This window comes from Glandiceps talaboti, chromosome 5 (genome assembly GCF_964340395.1).
Source record: "Glandiceps talaboti chromosome 5, keGlaTala1.1, whole genome shotgun sequence".
Lineage (NCBI taxonomy): Eukaryota > Metazoa > Hemichordata > Enteropneusta > Spengelidae > Glandiceps > Glandiceps talaboti.
In genome coordinates, this window is record NC_135553.1 from 7,323,843 (window position 1) to 7,341,457 (window position 17,615).

At 35.8% G+C, this 17,615-nt stretch overlaps 1 protein-coding gene across 1 annotated transcript; it reads right to left on the reverse strand.

Moving 5' to 3' along the window:
- Positions 1–5: 5 nt before the first annotated feature.
- Positions 6–10,415, reverse strand: LOC144435654 (gamma-glutamyl hydrolase-like). The gene is made up of 8 exons (XM_078124250.1): positions 10,178–10,415; positions 8,889–9,051; positions 7,752–7,836; positions 6,291–6,429; positions 4,870–4,982; positions 3,667–3,757; positions 2,494–2,637; positions 6–1,216 (listed from the first exon to the last, which is right to left on the reverse strand). The coding sequence occupies exons 1-8, from the start codon at positions 10,212–10,214 to the stop codon at positions 1,095–1,097; spliced, it is 894 nt and encodes a 297-aa protein (XP_077980376.1). The 5' UTR covers positions 10,215–10,415; the 3' UTR covers positions 6–1,094.
- Between the last annotated feature and the right edge of the window lie 7,200 nt (positions 10,416–17,615).

A 17,615-nucleotide genomic window follows, 5' to 3' on the forward strand; every position in this document is an offset into this window, starting at 1 on the left:
CAATAATATTGCATATACAGCTAGTAAAATATTGCAACAAAAAGTAAATTATATAAAATATTATCCGGCCAATATTTCACTTGACAAAATTGAGAACTATTGTGGAAAAGTGTCAAGTTATTGACCAGAATTCATAAATATGATGGTCGACAATGCTTCCAATGTATTTAATTGAAATGTATGTATACTTGAAAAATTCAAACAGATAATTGCAAGACCTTCTACAACCCAGGACGTAGTCAAGCATCAAAAGTTGATATTTTCAAGGGCAAACTGAGCTTCCATCTTGTCAAGCACCATGCAAGCAGTTTCCATTAGCCCCTTTCAACTGAAACAATGGTGTCTGTGTATTTGTCTTGAGTTGCTGACATTGATTGATTGATTGATCGAAATGTTTTCTTAGTGGTCCATATCAGGTTTCTATCATTGATCTAGTTTCCACTTACTTTAGGTCACGTTGCAAAGAGCTTTACATAACTTATTCTTGTGGATAAATAACGTGACTCAATAACTTCTCCTGATACACTTTAACCACAAACAAGTCTTTCTTGTCTGTGCTTTAATATAAAATCTTTCTCTGTAATTGCTCAGGGTGTGATTCTACTGAATTCTACGTTTCTGATGACCCAACTGACCCTAAATTTTTAATTCTGCAGAAATTAAAAAAAAAAAAAATCAACGCCTTCTATGCAGGAATACAAATAAATCAAAACACTGGTTGCACAATGGCAAACCTACGAAAATATTTCTGAGCGACAATTATCATTTATTGCTGAAATGTTGAGTTTCCTTCTGACGTTAATGTAATTTCTAAGTTATTCAGACTATTTAAGTATGATTATGAATTAATAGCATCTGATTCACCAACATGTACATGCACATTAATTTTTACTTTTTAAAAACTTTAAAAAAAAATTTTTTTTAACCGATCAACATATTTTTACGGTGTTATGATGAGAAACACAGAATAAAGTACAGGTGGCCTTTATCAGCAGTAAATAATTTTTCAAAATACTGTAAATTTGACAAACTAAGCACCACCTTATTTGAATAATTTTTCAAAATACTGTAAATTTGACAAACTACGCACCACTTCATTTGAAGAAGTAACACTGAGCATATCCTACAAAGTTACCAGTGTATACAGGTGGATAATTGTAAATAAGTGATTTACTTTCTTTGGTTTTGTCTTCAAAACTATGATGATTCTTCCGTGCTGGAATAAAAAAGACAAGAAATAGTAAATGTTCCGTACGTTTGATAACGACATAATATAATTATACTCTATCCTACTGGTCCAACTGTTGTTTTGAATGGCAATAGTTATATTACATTGTTATCAACTTCCTACCTGGATGATTGAGAACATTCATAGACATGTTCCATAAGTTTGTATACTTTAACTCATTCAAGATGGTGAAACTTTGGTACACATGGTGATTTGTGACAGAATGTATGTCATGAATTCTTAAAAGTTGTCTGTTTTAGAAATTCTTAAAAAGCGTTGGTGTAAATTAGTCTGTTAGATACAACGTATTGTGCCACACCTATCAACCAGTACCCATGTAAGGAGCAAGACTGATTAGGCCTGAATTGAAGTATCTTAACCAGTCTATGTTAAAATACTCTTAGATGCAGTTGCTAGTGTGAGATTTCACTTGAAACTTGGGGTCATGGTGTGGGTCAGGCTTATAACAAAGCCCCAATATTATGTTACTCTTAAAGTTCATAAAGCATTTCCCCAGCAAATTCTGCTTGGGTGACTGGATGATGTACATGAGACGATAGACGACTATATATATGGCCCTTGGGCCTTCGGAACACCCCCTGCCCCCTCCACCAACTTTAAGTATCAACTATATGCCACCCTGGACCAGTAGATTTTGACTTTGCTTGAACAGTCTGTCCTGTTCTCAGTGTTTGTTTTCTGGAATGATTTTTCATTGTGCCATGGATATTTTTTGAACAGTGCAACAAAAATTAGATCTTGTACAGTCGCAATTGCCTACAATTCACTTCAGTGGATAACAATTCGATGTCATCAAATACTGAGTTACTCAACTTCCCTGCATGGCAATTCTCTGTACCTACAATAACATTTTACCTCATACTAGAGGGTCAAAATTAAACAAGGTTGACTTATTCTCAGTACCTGTAATAGCATTGTACCTCATACTAGAGGGTCAAAATAGAACAAGAGTATGGACTTAATATCTCAGTACCTACAATAGCTTTTTATCTCATTGTCAAAATTAAACAAGCAGGTCGACTTATTCTCATTTGCACCTATAGTAATACATGTTATGTACATGGAGTGGAAGATGTCAACCAAGAAATTTAATGCTCATTATTTTTATGATGTGCCTTGGCAGTAAATTTCTATTTCAGGTACCAAGAATTAGAGACATCTCACTCGAAATGATACGACACAAGTATACCCGAGGCATCCAACATTCACTACTGTAAACAAAGTAGTTAAGACTTCACCCTTACCTTCATTAACAAAGAAATTAGCCATGTACTGAGACACTTTGATAGCATTTAGTGAATGGTTGACATGGGGACCAAATCTTGGTGAAAACTCAAAAGGATTAATTTCAGGATGCCATTGACAGCCATAGAAGGGATACTTATATGCTGTAATGGAGAAAGAAACATTTGGAATCAAGGTGAGATGAAGGAATGCTATCACTATGACAACATGCATCTAAATTTCTCCATACTGTGAGGGTTGCTTGTACACAGACAATTTACTCTAAATGTGTATATTTTGTGATACAAATTGACATAGAACCTCGTTCACAAAAAAAATTCTCAAAATAAGTCATTTTAGATCTTATCAATACTAATATTATAATAATGTTTTTTGTACAGTGTTTTCCTACATCATGCTCAAATAACTTTAAATTTACAATTTTTATCCAAGGTAAAGATCGATCTGTAACAGCACGACAGCATATAATTCCTCAACTGCCTGGGGAGCATGCAATTCACTGCAGCCTCTGTAAGCGCATAGGATTAAAGCATTCACAATCCAACCTCTATCTACCAGGTCCCAAATGATAAAGCTGGGTGGACTGAGGCACAGTCTTGTGGTTCAAATCTCAAACCCACAACCTGCAGATTCTAAACCAGCCGTTGTCATTATTCGTTCAATAAGGCCTAAAATGAATAATTGTTTGGTTCCGTTTACCCGACACCACCTAGCTTTTCACTGCCAACCCTAAACTTTTTTTTATGTATTCAAGAAAAAAAATCACAAAAATTGTGAAGTCTCATGAGAAATAGTGGATGGGGAAACTGACCAACTTAAAAAGACAAAATAAAACTGTTCTTCCTATCTGTAATGGCTGTACATCTGATAGGAAGAAATAAACAGCAGAGACCATTTGGAAAACAATGGAAAACCTGAACTAAACACTCACACAGAAAAAAAATACAGTAAAATAAAATAAGAAATCTACCTACCACACCTATTCTAAAATTGAGCGAAATCAGAACCACACAATTTCTTTTATTAGGCCTAATCAACAGGAAATTAGTGTGATGTCAGTATGTCATATTACCATTGCAGTAGACTAAATCAGGGTCAAAATTTGGACATCGTATACTATTATTAAATAGCTCAGTAACTTACAAATGTGGGATGTAAAGTAGATAACATACCTTCAATCGTTGATATGTAGTCTTTACCATTTTGATCTTTATTTAAAGTCAGTGTTTGATAAAACTGATCTGCCCCATACTTCTTGAAGTCCTGTAATGATTGATATGATAATAATTTGTTGGTTTTTATAATAACACTTTCCCACTTTGTGCTCAAGTCGCTTTACAATTATTACCCCTGGCACGGATCTATAGCAGCACAATGGCCCTTTACTTCCTCAAATATCAGGGGAGCATACAATCCATTGCAGCCTCTATAAGCACATAAGATTAAAGCATTCATGTTGCAACCTCTTTCCTACCAGGTCCTAATTATACAACTGGATTGACTCATGGTTCATTAATGTTGCCCAAGGACTTTAGCCATTCAGAAACAAATAACATCAATTGGGGCTTGAGCTTGCAAACTTCAGATTCAAAGCTGGCTGACTCTAACCATTCACCCATCACAACTCCCAAGTTTATCGCCTGATATTTAAAATGTTGTGGTAAACCCAAAATACTTTGTATATAAATAGTCATGTATCTAAAACATCTAAAATATGTTAAGTATTGTAATGAACCCAAAACACTTAAGATACTGTAATAAACATAAACACCAGCTGGTATGTCAAATATTTTAATGCACCTCAAACACCTGGTATGTGATCACCTGTGGTGATCCTAAACTGATGTTTCTGGAACTAAGTATATCCTATTAAAGACCCCTTTTGAAAAGGTTTTGTACATTTTTATTGGAAGGTGAATTGCAAAAAGACAAAAATGTAAATTATTAGTTACATACATGTATGTACCTGCTCCAGTGATTACTTGCATCAGTGCATGTGCATACTGATGGTATTTGCACTGCAGTACAATGCCAAAACATTATTGCATACCTTTAATTATGCAAACAATTGAACAATCTTCACTTGTACATGAAATAGTGCAGTATTATGATTTTATTATAGACATTTGCTATTTTGGATAAACATAATTTTGTACGAACATCTAGAACCCCATGATGCCGTGTGAATGCCAGTGTGCATGAGTATAATTATATTGTGAAAGTAGCTGGAACATGCCAAACTTGCACTCTTGAGCCTGTATCATTGGATTCAGTTATATTCCCTCTTTCCCCAAACTCTTAAATTGAGTGGAAAATATTGTCTCCTGGGTCTTAATAGCTGAATAAAGGAAAGACCACTCTTAAGAATTTCTTACCTCTGGAGTAAAACCATCATTATGGTTATTAAACGTAACATTCTCCTTAGATAGAATTTGTATGATTTCTTCGGACGCCGCCATCTTCTGAAATAATTTACTTTTTTCATATCCTGGCAAATATTGAAAGCATCAATCAATATATTGAAATTTAATATTGTTACATATGTACCAGTGTGACTACTTGAACTGGTGCATGCGCATACTAGTGGTATTTGCATTATTGTATACCAGCATGCAAATGGAATGCAAATGAGTCAGTGGACAATCGTTCCTTACATGCAAAATCCTGTTAATACACATACAGTATGACAGAGTTTTGCTGTGTTGGAACATAATTATAATGTAGTACTAACAGAACCCAATGCTACGTGAGTGCCAGTGTGGGTATATACTTGGAGGTATTTAACTTGCCATGTTTCTGGTACACTTTCACAAGTGTACTGCAGCCACAGATAACATCACACGCATTCATGCAAATACCCCTAGTACATCACATTTGCACTCACATATCATGGGGCTTTGTCATAGTGTGATATGATATTCCTACCTATCTTGTACACAGAGTAACTTATATAGCTACATGCATAGCCATCCAATTATGATAACATTCCTGGACCATATCATTACTCCATCATACTTTGTCTAAATATTTGAATCTTGGTTATTCTATCAATCTACTTTGTTATAAATCTCGGAGTTCATGTACCATTTTTAAAAGGGGATTCTAAATATGCCACTCCAGGAAATAGAGACATTTTCATAAAACATGGGTTCTGGAGAGTCATTTCATGATTTTACATCACCTACAATTACTTGCAATTTCACAGACACATCAAGTTGTGCATTTATAGGGTATCTTTTTACTATGGGCTATTGCATCATGGGAGATAGTAGAAATACATTATTCAATGGTTGAACACTGAATATTCATGAGTACAAAATGCTATACACTTCAGTGTGAAACAGCTACCATGAATATTCATTGATCAACCATTGAATGATGCATTTCTCCCATGATGCAATAGCATATAGCAAAAATACCCTATAAATGCACAAGTATCAACTTGATGTTTCTCTGAAATCGCAAGTAATTGTAGGTGATGTAAAATTATGAAATGATTCTCCAGAACCCATAGTTTATGAAAATGTCTCTATTTCCTGGAATGGTGTTCTCCTTTAATCAAATTTGGTGAATAAGTCATGCAAAATATTATTTTACTCATCCTTTCTCTGTTGTACATGCATAAGGTAGCATAGGACAAAACATTCATATCGAAGACATGGATTTTGAACTTTTGCAAACCTAAGTTGAGTGTTAATTAACTCACTCTCCCAATTCATGGTTGTGCTCCTCACATGCCATACCATTGGGTATCAAATTAAAACAATAATTCACAATCTAGTAAGTTGTCTTTTACCTTTCTGGAAGTCCAAAGGATGAGATAGTCTGGAATCTGGTGTACTGCTTAGGAAGTCTGTACCACAGGTAATGACTGGTAAGAATTGAAAACCCCAGCATGTACCCCAAATAGGAAAGAAATCACCACTATCATTAGCCTGTAACAGAAATGTTAAGTTGAAAACCTCAACATGTATTCATGTATTGGAACTTGAGAAATCACCACTATTATTAGCCTGTCGTAGAAATGTTAAGCAATGAAAACCTCAACATGTATTCATGTATTGGAACTTGAGAAATCACCACTATTATTAGCCTGTGGTAGAAATGTTAAGTTGAAAATCTCAACATGTATTCATGTATTGGAACTTGAGAAATCACCATTATTATTAGCCTGTGGTAGAAATGTTAAGTTGAAAACCTCAACATGTATTCATGTATTGGAACTTGAGAAATCACCACTATTATTAGCCTGTGGTAGACATGTTAAGTTGAAAACCTCAACATGTATTCATGTATTGGAACTTGAGAAATTACCACTATTATTAGCCTGTGGTAGACATGTTAAGTTGAAAACCTCAACATGTATTCATGTATTGGAACTTGAGAAATCACCACTATTATTAGCCTGTGGTAGAAATGTTAAGTTGAAAACCTCAACATGTATTCATGTATTGGAACTTGAGAAATCACCACTATTATTAGCCTGTGGTAGAAATGTTAAGTTGAAAACCTCAACATGTATTCATGTATTGGAACTTGAGAAATCACCACTATTATTAGCCTGTGGTAGAAATTTCTCAAAAGTAAGTGATGACGTTTTGGAAATTATTGTTACTAGCCGCAACTGGGACATTTTTGTTCTCGTCAAGTAACTAAAGATATATATTCACTAAAAATTGGTCTGTTACTTATAAAAAGACACTGTATCTGTTAATTAGGGTCACTATTGTCTATTAGTGATAAGTTTTAAATCTTGAGCAAAAAGCTTAGTTTTGAATGTATCACCATGTTAAAACTGTACTACATGTAGTTGTAACTGGCATACCATTTTTCGATCAGACAACAACAATCTATTCACTGGAAATTTTTAAAATACCAATAATTAGATAGTGTACATGTTTAATAATCAGAGGATTTTATCCATAAGTAGGGAGTGCAGTAATAGGTTGAAATTGTGACGACGAGTGAGGATGCTGATTTTTGGGTGCGGACCCAAAAATCAATTTTGATTTGATTTTATCATATAATTGTATAGCTACAAAAACATGTTCTCAACAAAAGTGATACTGTTCAGGGTGTATAATAGTATGAGTAAGTTATTGTGGCCAGCAAAATATTTTCCAAAAAAAATTCCAGTTGCAGCATGCATGTTGGCCTTATAATTAGACTGATACACTAATGCTCTGTTTTAAAGAAAACATGATTGTACACAATACTATAATATGAATTACAATATCAATTGGCTATTTTCAAGTACCTTTGTTGCTAGGTGATAAAATATTATTGATACTCTTGCAGCTTCTGATTTCAACAGATCAACATCTCCACCTGGTAGGTAAAGTCTGGAAAGGTCAAAGGTCAATCAAGATGATTGTGAGTAATAATTAAGTTCTTCTACCGTGACCAAAGGTTCTGATTACTTTGAGTAATGTTTCACCTGTGCAGTTCGATAGGTACAAGAACCTATTATTACTATGAGCATGCATAAAGATGATTAATTCATAATGAAATACTTTTTCAAAGTAAACGTTAATTTCTTTCATTTACAAAATATTAGCACAACAAATATGAAAAATGTTTGAATGCACACACACACACACACACACACACATCATACACACATACACACATACATACACATACACACATACACACAAATACATACACACATACACACATGTACATACATACATACACACACGTACATACACATACATACACATACATACACACACACACACACACACACACACACACACACACACTGTGGAATTAAATGTGTGGTATGTGGTATCAAGTGACCCCCTAGACATATTAAGAGATCCTAGCTACCTAGATGAATTAAGAGAGACCATGAGATCAAAATAAGGATAGCACTAATTTGGCCAGATAAAATAAATAGTGTGTTTCTGATATTAAACCCAACTTACCCTAGTTTAAGCCCCCGACCCTAAACATTTTTTTTTGCATGCAAAAAGGTAAAACGGTAACAACTTACTTCTATTTCGAATTCTGTGTAGACTTTCATATCTTTGCCTTATCTGTGGTCTCTTTTTAAAAATCGTATTTCAGAGAGAAACCAAGTCTTTTTAGACTAATTAACAGTACACTGTGTCTACATAACTTATAATTGTCTTCATTTACTTCTTTTACACCCAATCAAACTATCACAGAAGTATTGTGACCGACGAGTATCTTATCTTGGGGTAGAAGTAAGTTTTACAAATTTAAAAAAATAAAAATAAAATGAAATTTCGACCTACATACTCTACATACTATTTTCTGAAGTCATGTTATCAGAAACAAACAATTTTATTTTGCCTTCACTGACTAATTCCTACTGCACTATCTACACCTGGTTGATAAAGATAAAACAAACTTATGTTTCATTCACCCGTTGATGGAGTTAAAAATGTCTTTGTAGTACTCCTCAGTATTATTGAGTATGATAGGCACGACCCTGGCTCCTGCACTCTCTAGTAATTTCACATAACATGCTGGAATAAATTCTTCACCATAATCTTTCTTCTTTCCGTCCGTCTTCTGGGTCAAAAGTCCTGACAAAATAACCAAGATGATAATTATTCTTGATATGTTGGTTCAAACTGCATTGATGAATGTGTCACTCTATTAAATAGTGAATATCGTGTAATTGTCGTGTCGTGTTGTGTTGTGTCGTGTCGTGTTGTGTCATGTTGTGTCGAATTGTACTTCATTGTATTGCACTGCATTGCATTGCATTGCATTGTATTGTATTGTGTTGTATTGTATTGTATTGTATTGTACTTGATATTTTTGAAATAATTAGGGAGCCTTTAGTAAGTATGGGGGGGGGATTAGGTCCAGACTGTTGCATAAAATGTGACCCTCCCCTTATTCCGTTGTGCTAAAAAGTGGTCTCCCTCAGCTATCTTTCTCTGACCTTCCAATGTAAAAGTAACATGTGTTAATTAAAATTCAAAAGTACCCACTACTGCCACCAGGTTGAAAGTTTCAAAGGCATATATAATGTTGGTTAATATTTCCACTATTACCAACATGTGAATTTGTGTGAAGGCACTGCATTAATCAGTACCTGTGTTTGGATCTCATTGGCTGAGCTGAAGGCCACAACTTCCGTTTAGATTAGATTGACACACTATGGACATGCATGCATTTTTTGGGACTGTGGTCAACATCTCCACCACATATTATTCATATCTTAATTACCCATCTGTTCTCGTTTTACTACTCTGAAACCCTCTCCTCACACAACAACCAAAAATTAATTCACTGCAATGCTATCAGTGGCAATTTGATTGATTGATATCGGTCTGACATTATGGTCCATAACTCTAACTTTATAACTGTATATCACCCTAACCAATGTGACAGCAGTGGGATGTAGAAACTGTGGCAGCAATGGGATGGTAAAAAAACCCCCAAACAATGCAAAGTTAGACAATACAATGAGTCAAAGTAAAATGTGACCCTCCCATAATCCTAGTTACTTAAATATGGCCCTCCTCGCGAGCCCAGCCCCCCCCCCCCTTCCCCGGCCCTCCCCTGTGTAAATACTGAATGCTCCCTTGATAAAGAAATCTTTGAGAAAAAAAATGACGCCATCACTTCCGTTTATTCCCTATAGTACATAGACGAGGAAAACATACGTGGCTCCAGGATAAAGGATGTACTTTAACTTACCAATAATGGGTGATTCAGAATTGATGTGTTTATCCATACTTCCAAAATCCTGTTGTCCGAAGCTCTGTAGACCCTGGCTTAATTTTACCAAATCGTCCGATTAATATTGAGCTCTGTACTAACAACTCCTCATTCGTTTTATATAGTGTTGGAAAATAAAAATGTAATAGGAATTCAAGTACGCATAATTTATAGCAATGCGTCACGGTTAAACCCACTGACTAACAGTGTTCAACTTCTAGGAAATTTGACAATCAATGTTGACCGAGATTGACCTGATAATAGGGGTGCGTAGTATTTCTCATGTTAGATTGTTGTTCGCCTAGTCTACATGCTAAATTGTGTAAAAACGTTTTGACTTATATTTCCTCTACCTTTATGGAAAGAACACAGTCATCTTATAGCATATTGATACATTATTTTTGTACTAGCAGGATTCGCGTTCAGTCTATAATATAATACGTGTCCCGATGGACTTGATGACCTTCAAGGACAGCTTCCGCGTGAACATTAGCGCCCCCTTGTGGCGATTTGCATAGTGGTTCCGCATCATTTCAGTATGCAATGGTTAGTAAAATGAGTACACGAAGAGATAATATTACTGGAGAGTAAACTTGACTCTTTAAAACAAAATTAAACCCCAGGAGCCATCGCTTATACCTTGTACATTTGCAAATTATTTTGCTGGTTTGCTGCAACACTGTTCACTTTGTAAAGAAAACATTATCGTACATGGACCTTTATATTGTAAGTTTTGGCATATTGTTTGGCATAATATTGTTTCTTTGATGTAGTATACTGTACATGATGTTGGGGGGGGGGGGGATAAATACATGTAATTGCACAGAGAAAAATCTCTGTATAGTCTTCGGTGGGGGCTATGAAAATTCTTGGGTTTATTTCGGTGGGGTGGGGGTGGGGGTGAAATAAAAATGATTATTTGAAAGCGCGAGGGGGCTGCGAACAAATGTTTGACCAAAATATTTTATCCGCAGCCTTCCCTTATGCTTCCAAATAGCCAATAAACACACACACATACACACACACACACACACACACACACACACACACACACACACACACACACACACACACACATCACACACACACTGTACAGACATATATCGACGTTGACCATATTAAACCTGGTAGGTATGTGAACGATGTGGGATATGCGCAAAAAATCCCAATACATTTTTAATAACTATATTTTATAAACAGTCATTAGAAGCTTAATATTGTCGACTGGCTGTATGGCCTCGAGGAAACACTGATAAATGACGTGACGCATTTGCATGTGTTGTTTACAACATAATTGGTTATACAATGTCACAATAGCTGACACTTCTACATCGGAACAAAAATAATTTTTGGTTTGCCTTATATCTACATTGTTGGTTTTGTTTTTCAAATTCCATTCCGAGATTGACTGATTACAATCAAAGTTGAAAGTAGTTGTATTTTTTTAGAACAAGATTCGTGTCAGAATACAACATTATGATAAAATTTACTTCTATGGCAGCCAGACTTGAAAAATAGGGCGACTTTAATACATGTGCGCCAAATGTTACAGTATTGGGGTCATTGTGACGCAATGGACCAGAACTGCAGCTATAGGACGACTTATAACTATATCTACATATTATAAATATATATTCTTTTTTTTCCGGGGGTGGTTTATACCCCTCTTAGCTCACCATTCGCCAGTAAGTAAAAGCTCTAATTCACCATTCACCAGTATATTAAATCTTGTGTCACTTCACCAATATCAAATATACAATTTTACAGGACAGCTAGTACAATATAGTTACTTTGGAATTATATTGTACTGTCCTATTGATTCTTGGACCTATGAACAATATATTCTCCATTACAATTTTACAATTTTGTGTTATAATAGTTTCTCTAGTATAGTCTAGCTGCTAGACTTGACCTCGGGCTTTCTTCTCAATACTCTGTTTCTGAAAGGTGCAATCGATGGCGAACATCGCCCTCACTAGCGACCTTCATCACCTTCTAAGTGACCAGAATAGCCCGCGGGGTCTAGTCTAGACTATATAGTTTGACTAGCCTTAGATGGGTCTGGAATGTAGACTAGAGACGCACGTGTACACATGAGTTAACATTAATTGTCATTTGACGTAAACAGAACATACTTAAAAGTGTACAATAGTTCATATTCAGCAAAATATGTCATACCATTGAATAGATCTGAGCATGGATGTATGATGTTACGTTCTTAGCCATGTCGTCAGCCTAATTTGGTGGCCTGGCCTTGTTATATCCTTCACGAAGGCAAAAAACTCAGGTGTATATCCTCCGATTTTTGAAGGTGTCAATTACGCGAAGGAATCAGATTGCGAAAATTCACTTGTTCTAAGTTGAACTGATCTTCAACAAGTAATGCAATTAGCTCAATTTCGATATTTAAATTTCACGAATGTCAGACTGTGGCCACATTATACGTGCAGAAGGTCGATATGACCCTAATGTATCACAATTTTGTGATCCGCGCCATATATATTCATTTTGGCTTAGTTTGAAATTGTAAAAAAGTACATTGACTTTATAAAACAAATTGCGAAGAAAATGAGACTTTTCAAATATTACTAATGGCAATAGTCCTTTCAGATCAACGGAAGAAAACGTAAATGCACACGTGCTTGTCTCTGTATAATTTGTGCAAACCAAGCAACATGGGCTACATTAATTTTCAGGAAAGTATTGTCGAATTCATTTGCTACACGTATTTGCAGTGAAAACTTACAAAACTCTTGTCTTAGAATGAAAGTTATAACCGTTTGTCTCGACCAAGGACAGCAAATAATAATAATACATATTTCATTTGACAGTATTGGTACATCACTTGAGGTAAAACATTGACATTTCATTTCACAGTGTTTTATATTAATTGTCGGTAATGGTGCACCATTTGAGGGGTTTGATATATAATTTGACGAGATGACTTTTTGGCCTTGATTACGCGACATACTACGTACACCTGTCGCCCTAGCAACAGAAGCATTAAAGTATTCTATAGCCGAGTAACGGGATGGGTGGTGCTAGAAGTAAGAGCGTGTATACAATAGAGAATATATATTTTTGAATGACAGTATTACATTTCCTCATTTTCAGAATTCTGAGTTGTCCAACCCCCCAACCCCCCATTCAGACGGATCAACAATAACAAAAAAAACAACCTTCTCCAACCAAACTCTAAGACCATGTTTCTACCTTTTACTAATGACTGGAAAATATATATTCCCGCTGAAAAGTTATATACGAATTATAACAGCCTCTTTTTCGATTTTCCACGAATAATATGGATGACTGCACTTGAGTATTACCGTAATGGTATTGGAGTTACACCCCCGGAATGGAAGGTGTCACAGTAGAAAATATACTTACCCGCGAATCTACGTGACTAGTAGTCTTTAGCGGATCCATCTCGGCAAACGCAAAGGTAAGAATTTCTAGTCATTGCGCTCACGTCTTCCCCAAAACCTCAGGAAATGCACCTAATTAGTTGAATTACTGAAATCCCCATAAAATATAACCCCAAAATTTCCTGTTCGGGGCTTTTCTGTGTATATGCCTTGATGCATGTGTCTACTCAGCAAGCAAGGTCACGTGTACTTTCGTAAATTGTGTACGCTGTTTATAGTTTACAGGAAGCTTTGGTAATGTTTACACCTTGTAAGTGTAGCTCAAGTTTAGTTTATCAAGTTCATTTCTATAATGTTATCTAACTTTGTCTCTGAAAGTTAAACGTATGCTCTACGGATGACATTTCAAGTCAGACCTTTGATTACATTTACCAGAACTTCTAAAAACATACCAATTTGAAAGCTGCCAATGTTCACGATGTTAGTATTTTTTGCACCCGTTGGACATGTCAATCCTCCTGTTGTTTATTATAATTGTCAATACATAAATAAATATAATATATACTCATAATTCATTGCATCTAGAAGATTTTCAGGTGATGTAATTTGGGGAGAACTACATCAATACAATTATGAAAAGTTTAAAATATTGAATATTAATGATAAATGAGTTGATGTACATTTTCTTCAGATATGAAATGAAAACATGTTACACATTTTGTTATTCATTTCCTGATTATTTGGTTGTATTGGTTATGGCAAATTTGGTAGGCAGTACCTATGAATACACGCTAATTTATGGCAAACTTCATATACACTGTATGTAGCTGTAGTTACTGTATATATTATGTAATGTTGTTGGTCTAATAATAGAATTGTCCAAAGACTGTATGTATAACTTTGGCCATATTGATCGTGACATAGAAATGCATATGAAATGCTGTCGATGAAATTCTGTTCCTTTTTCAATCAAAATGCGAAATTTACAAATACATTATCATATGCGTTTTTGTTCTGTGACGAGTTTGTACTTCCGAAGTGACATCAACTGAAGGTATCGGTCGTTTCATTACATTACATTACATTACATAATTACATTACATTACATTACATTACATTACATTACAATACAATACATTACATTACATTACATTACATTGTACTGGGTGGATATCAACCAAAAGAAGTGTTGGAGGGAAACGCTATACTTATAGGTCAAATTTTCTACTATTTCGAACGTATGCTCAAATTTTTCAAATGTTGTAAAATTCGACGAACATCCACAGGGTCTACAGACACTGCAATACAAAACAGAATAAATAACATAATTAATAATAGTAATATTATTTCTTGGCTCGCTTCAAAATTGTGATTATTGGCAAAACTGTAGGTAATTTTCTCAAATATTATGGTCGGGCTATTCCTTTGGGGTAACTAAAATAGGTATATGACGATGTATGTATGTATGTATGTATGTATGTATGTATGTATGTATGTATGTATGTATGTATGTATGTATATGCCTGCCTGCCTGCCTGCCTGCCTCTCTCTCTCTCTCTCTCTCTCTCTCTCTCTCTCTCTCTCTCTCTCTCTCTCTCTCTCTCTCTCTCTCTCTCTCTCTCTCTCTCTCTCTCTCTGTGTGTCTTTGTTTTTGTTAATTAGATTCAGAAATGTTACAATTAGGACTTCAAAAGACTCACCTAAAAGTTGACCGATAGATGTGTGCGATACAATGTCCTTTGGAGACTGACGGGTAAAACGTCTCAAAGTGATTGATTGCAGGTGGCAGCCAACTTACAAAGTACTGAAAAAACGTATTTCTATAGTATGTCTGAAATTGTAATATCAAATGATTTATAGTAGAACCCCTTTCATGAAATCATAGTGAAGTCTCCCATCCAATGCATGTGTGTAGCTACCCATCTCCAGTACCGTAGCCTGCGGGTGGGGGGCAAGGGGGGGGGGGGCAGCTGCCCCCCCCCCCCCCCTCCTGAGATTTTGGGAAAACAAGAAAGAAAAAAGCTACTTTTTGAATACATAGTGATGCTATTAAAATCGTTATTTACGTGACGATTCCTAGCATGAGCTATTTCAATGGATAGTTCACTAAAAAGTGAATGTACACTGGCTCATGGCTTAATATGTATCTTATATCGCTATTGTACGCCGGCAAATTAAAAAAAATTGCGCGGGAAAGTACAAAAGAAGTGCGCACATGCACTGTACATTTTCTGCGAGTAACAGTAGTCTTGAAAGTCTCCTTCATTTGAAGATAGCAAGTCGCAATTATAATGTCATCGAGTGAAACTCAAAAAAAAAACCCGGAAAAAGTCGTTCAACGTGAGGTTGCCTGCTATGCTGCATGCAGTGACTCGTGACTCCGAAGACGCGCTCGATCTCATTTACATCTTGTTCCTTATATTAAAACATTTCATGCTGATAAAACGGCAGCTCTCTTTTTGGAATATTTGGTGGCCCTGAAAAACTATTAAACTAGGTACGCAGTTTAAGATCCACTATTTGAAGATATTTCTTTCAATAATTGTGTTCGACGCAGCGTGCGAAATTAACGCCGGTCCTTCGGCCCGAGACCAACAGATTTCCGTTCGGACCGACGGTTTTTCAGAATTACAACAACGTATGGGTCCTTATGACCGATTGAAATTTGGAGTAAATAATAACATTTATTCAAAGATATATCCAATTTCACCTACATGAATCTGATCTTGTGTTACCTATTTTACTCTCGACATCTCGTTCAAGTCAAGCGGCACAGAGCTAGCTCGCTACGTGTTGTTGCCAATGTTGATATCATGACTACACTACATGACGTAGCATGCAGCGTCTAATCATCTGCGTCTTAGACATTCAGACTCATTTTACGCATTCAGCGCATACGTCTTTTTCCGCCATGATATCGTACTCATTTAATCATTGTTGTAAAGTTTACTGCTCGAAGTGTATGAAACTTTTAACGTGTTTGAGACAGTTCCACGTTGAATTTATAAAGTATGTGGCGATATTTAGAAGGCGGCAATGAGCTTCCGAAGAAAAAGACGAAACATACACTGTATTTTAAAGGCTGGTATAGCCGGTAAATGTTATTGGGTTTCCCGATCAATTTACCGGAGTTCCCCATGTCTGTTGCCGCGATCGAAAATGGCGTTTTAACTGATAAAGAAGGCCAGGTACACTTCGTAAGATATCTCCAGTACGATAGTTTTTTTTTGTAAAAACAGTAAAAAAAATGCGTAGTCTGATTGCTTTCAATTTGATGCATATGATAATGTACGTCCTGTCATGTTGTAATCAACGTGTAGACTTAGAAATATTGCATTTTTGTTGCCATTGTTGTATCTGGAAAATTACTGCATCATGCCAAACACGGGTACATAGTGGATGACACATTATAGTACAGTTACCATATCACGTTCCCACGTCAAAAAAACTCGCACTTTAAGACATGTTTAGCCATTCTCTTCATCATGGTCAGATTTCTTACACAAACAGTCAGAGACGATACTCAATACACCACGGTAGGGTATACGGGTAGGGCTTTATGGGGGCTTCATTACATATGTAAAGACCGAAGGAAGACGAAGCCGCCCCGTGTCACTGAGTGGATGGAAATTGAAATAAAGCAAATACACAGTTTTCAAGAGGGATTGTTACGCGATAAAACTTTCTGCTATGATGTGAATGTGTGGGTCTACGTTCGATAAGAGTTGGAAAGCTACATCAGCTGTTGCCACAGACGATGAATCTGACTTTGGATTATGTGATTCAGAATTTAGTGAATCGTACAGAGAGGAAGGAGAGGACTGTGATCTCTTAGAGATTGCAGATAATGTAGATTTATTGATTCATTCACCCATATTATCTACAATCTATGGATCTGTATTTCTATGGTGGAATGAATACATTCAGTCTCAGACCACTATAGTCTATAAGAACAGAATGAATATGCAGTCTCTAGCTGGGTTCATAGTTACAAATGAAAATCTCTACTCACAGAGTCAAATATTACTTGGTTGGGAATCCAAAATTTACTT

Excerpts from the sequence above, each read along its gene's own strand:
- LOC144435654 (XM_078124250.1), bottom strand. The coding sequence starts at position 10,214 with ATGGATAAACACATCAATTCTGAATCACCCATTATTG. Across the intron at positions 6,430-7,751 it reads TTTATCACCTAGCAACAAAG|GCTAATGATAGTGGTGATTT; the intron begins GTACTTGAAAAT and ends TTTCTGTTACAG. Across the intron at positions 3,758-4,869 it reads ATGATGGTTTTACTCCAGAG|GACTTCAAGAAGTATGGGGC; the intron begins GTAAGAAATTCT and ends CAATCATTACAG.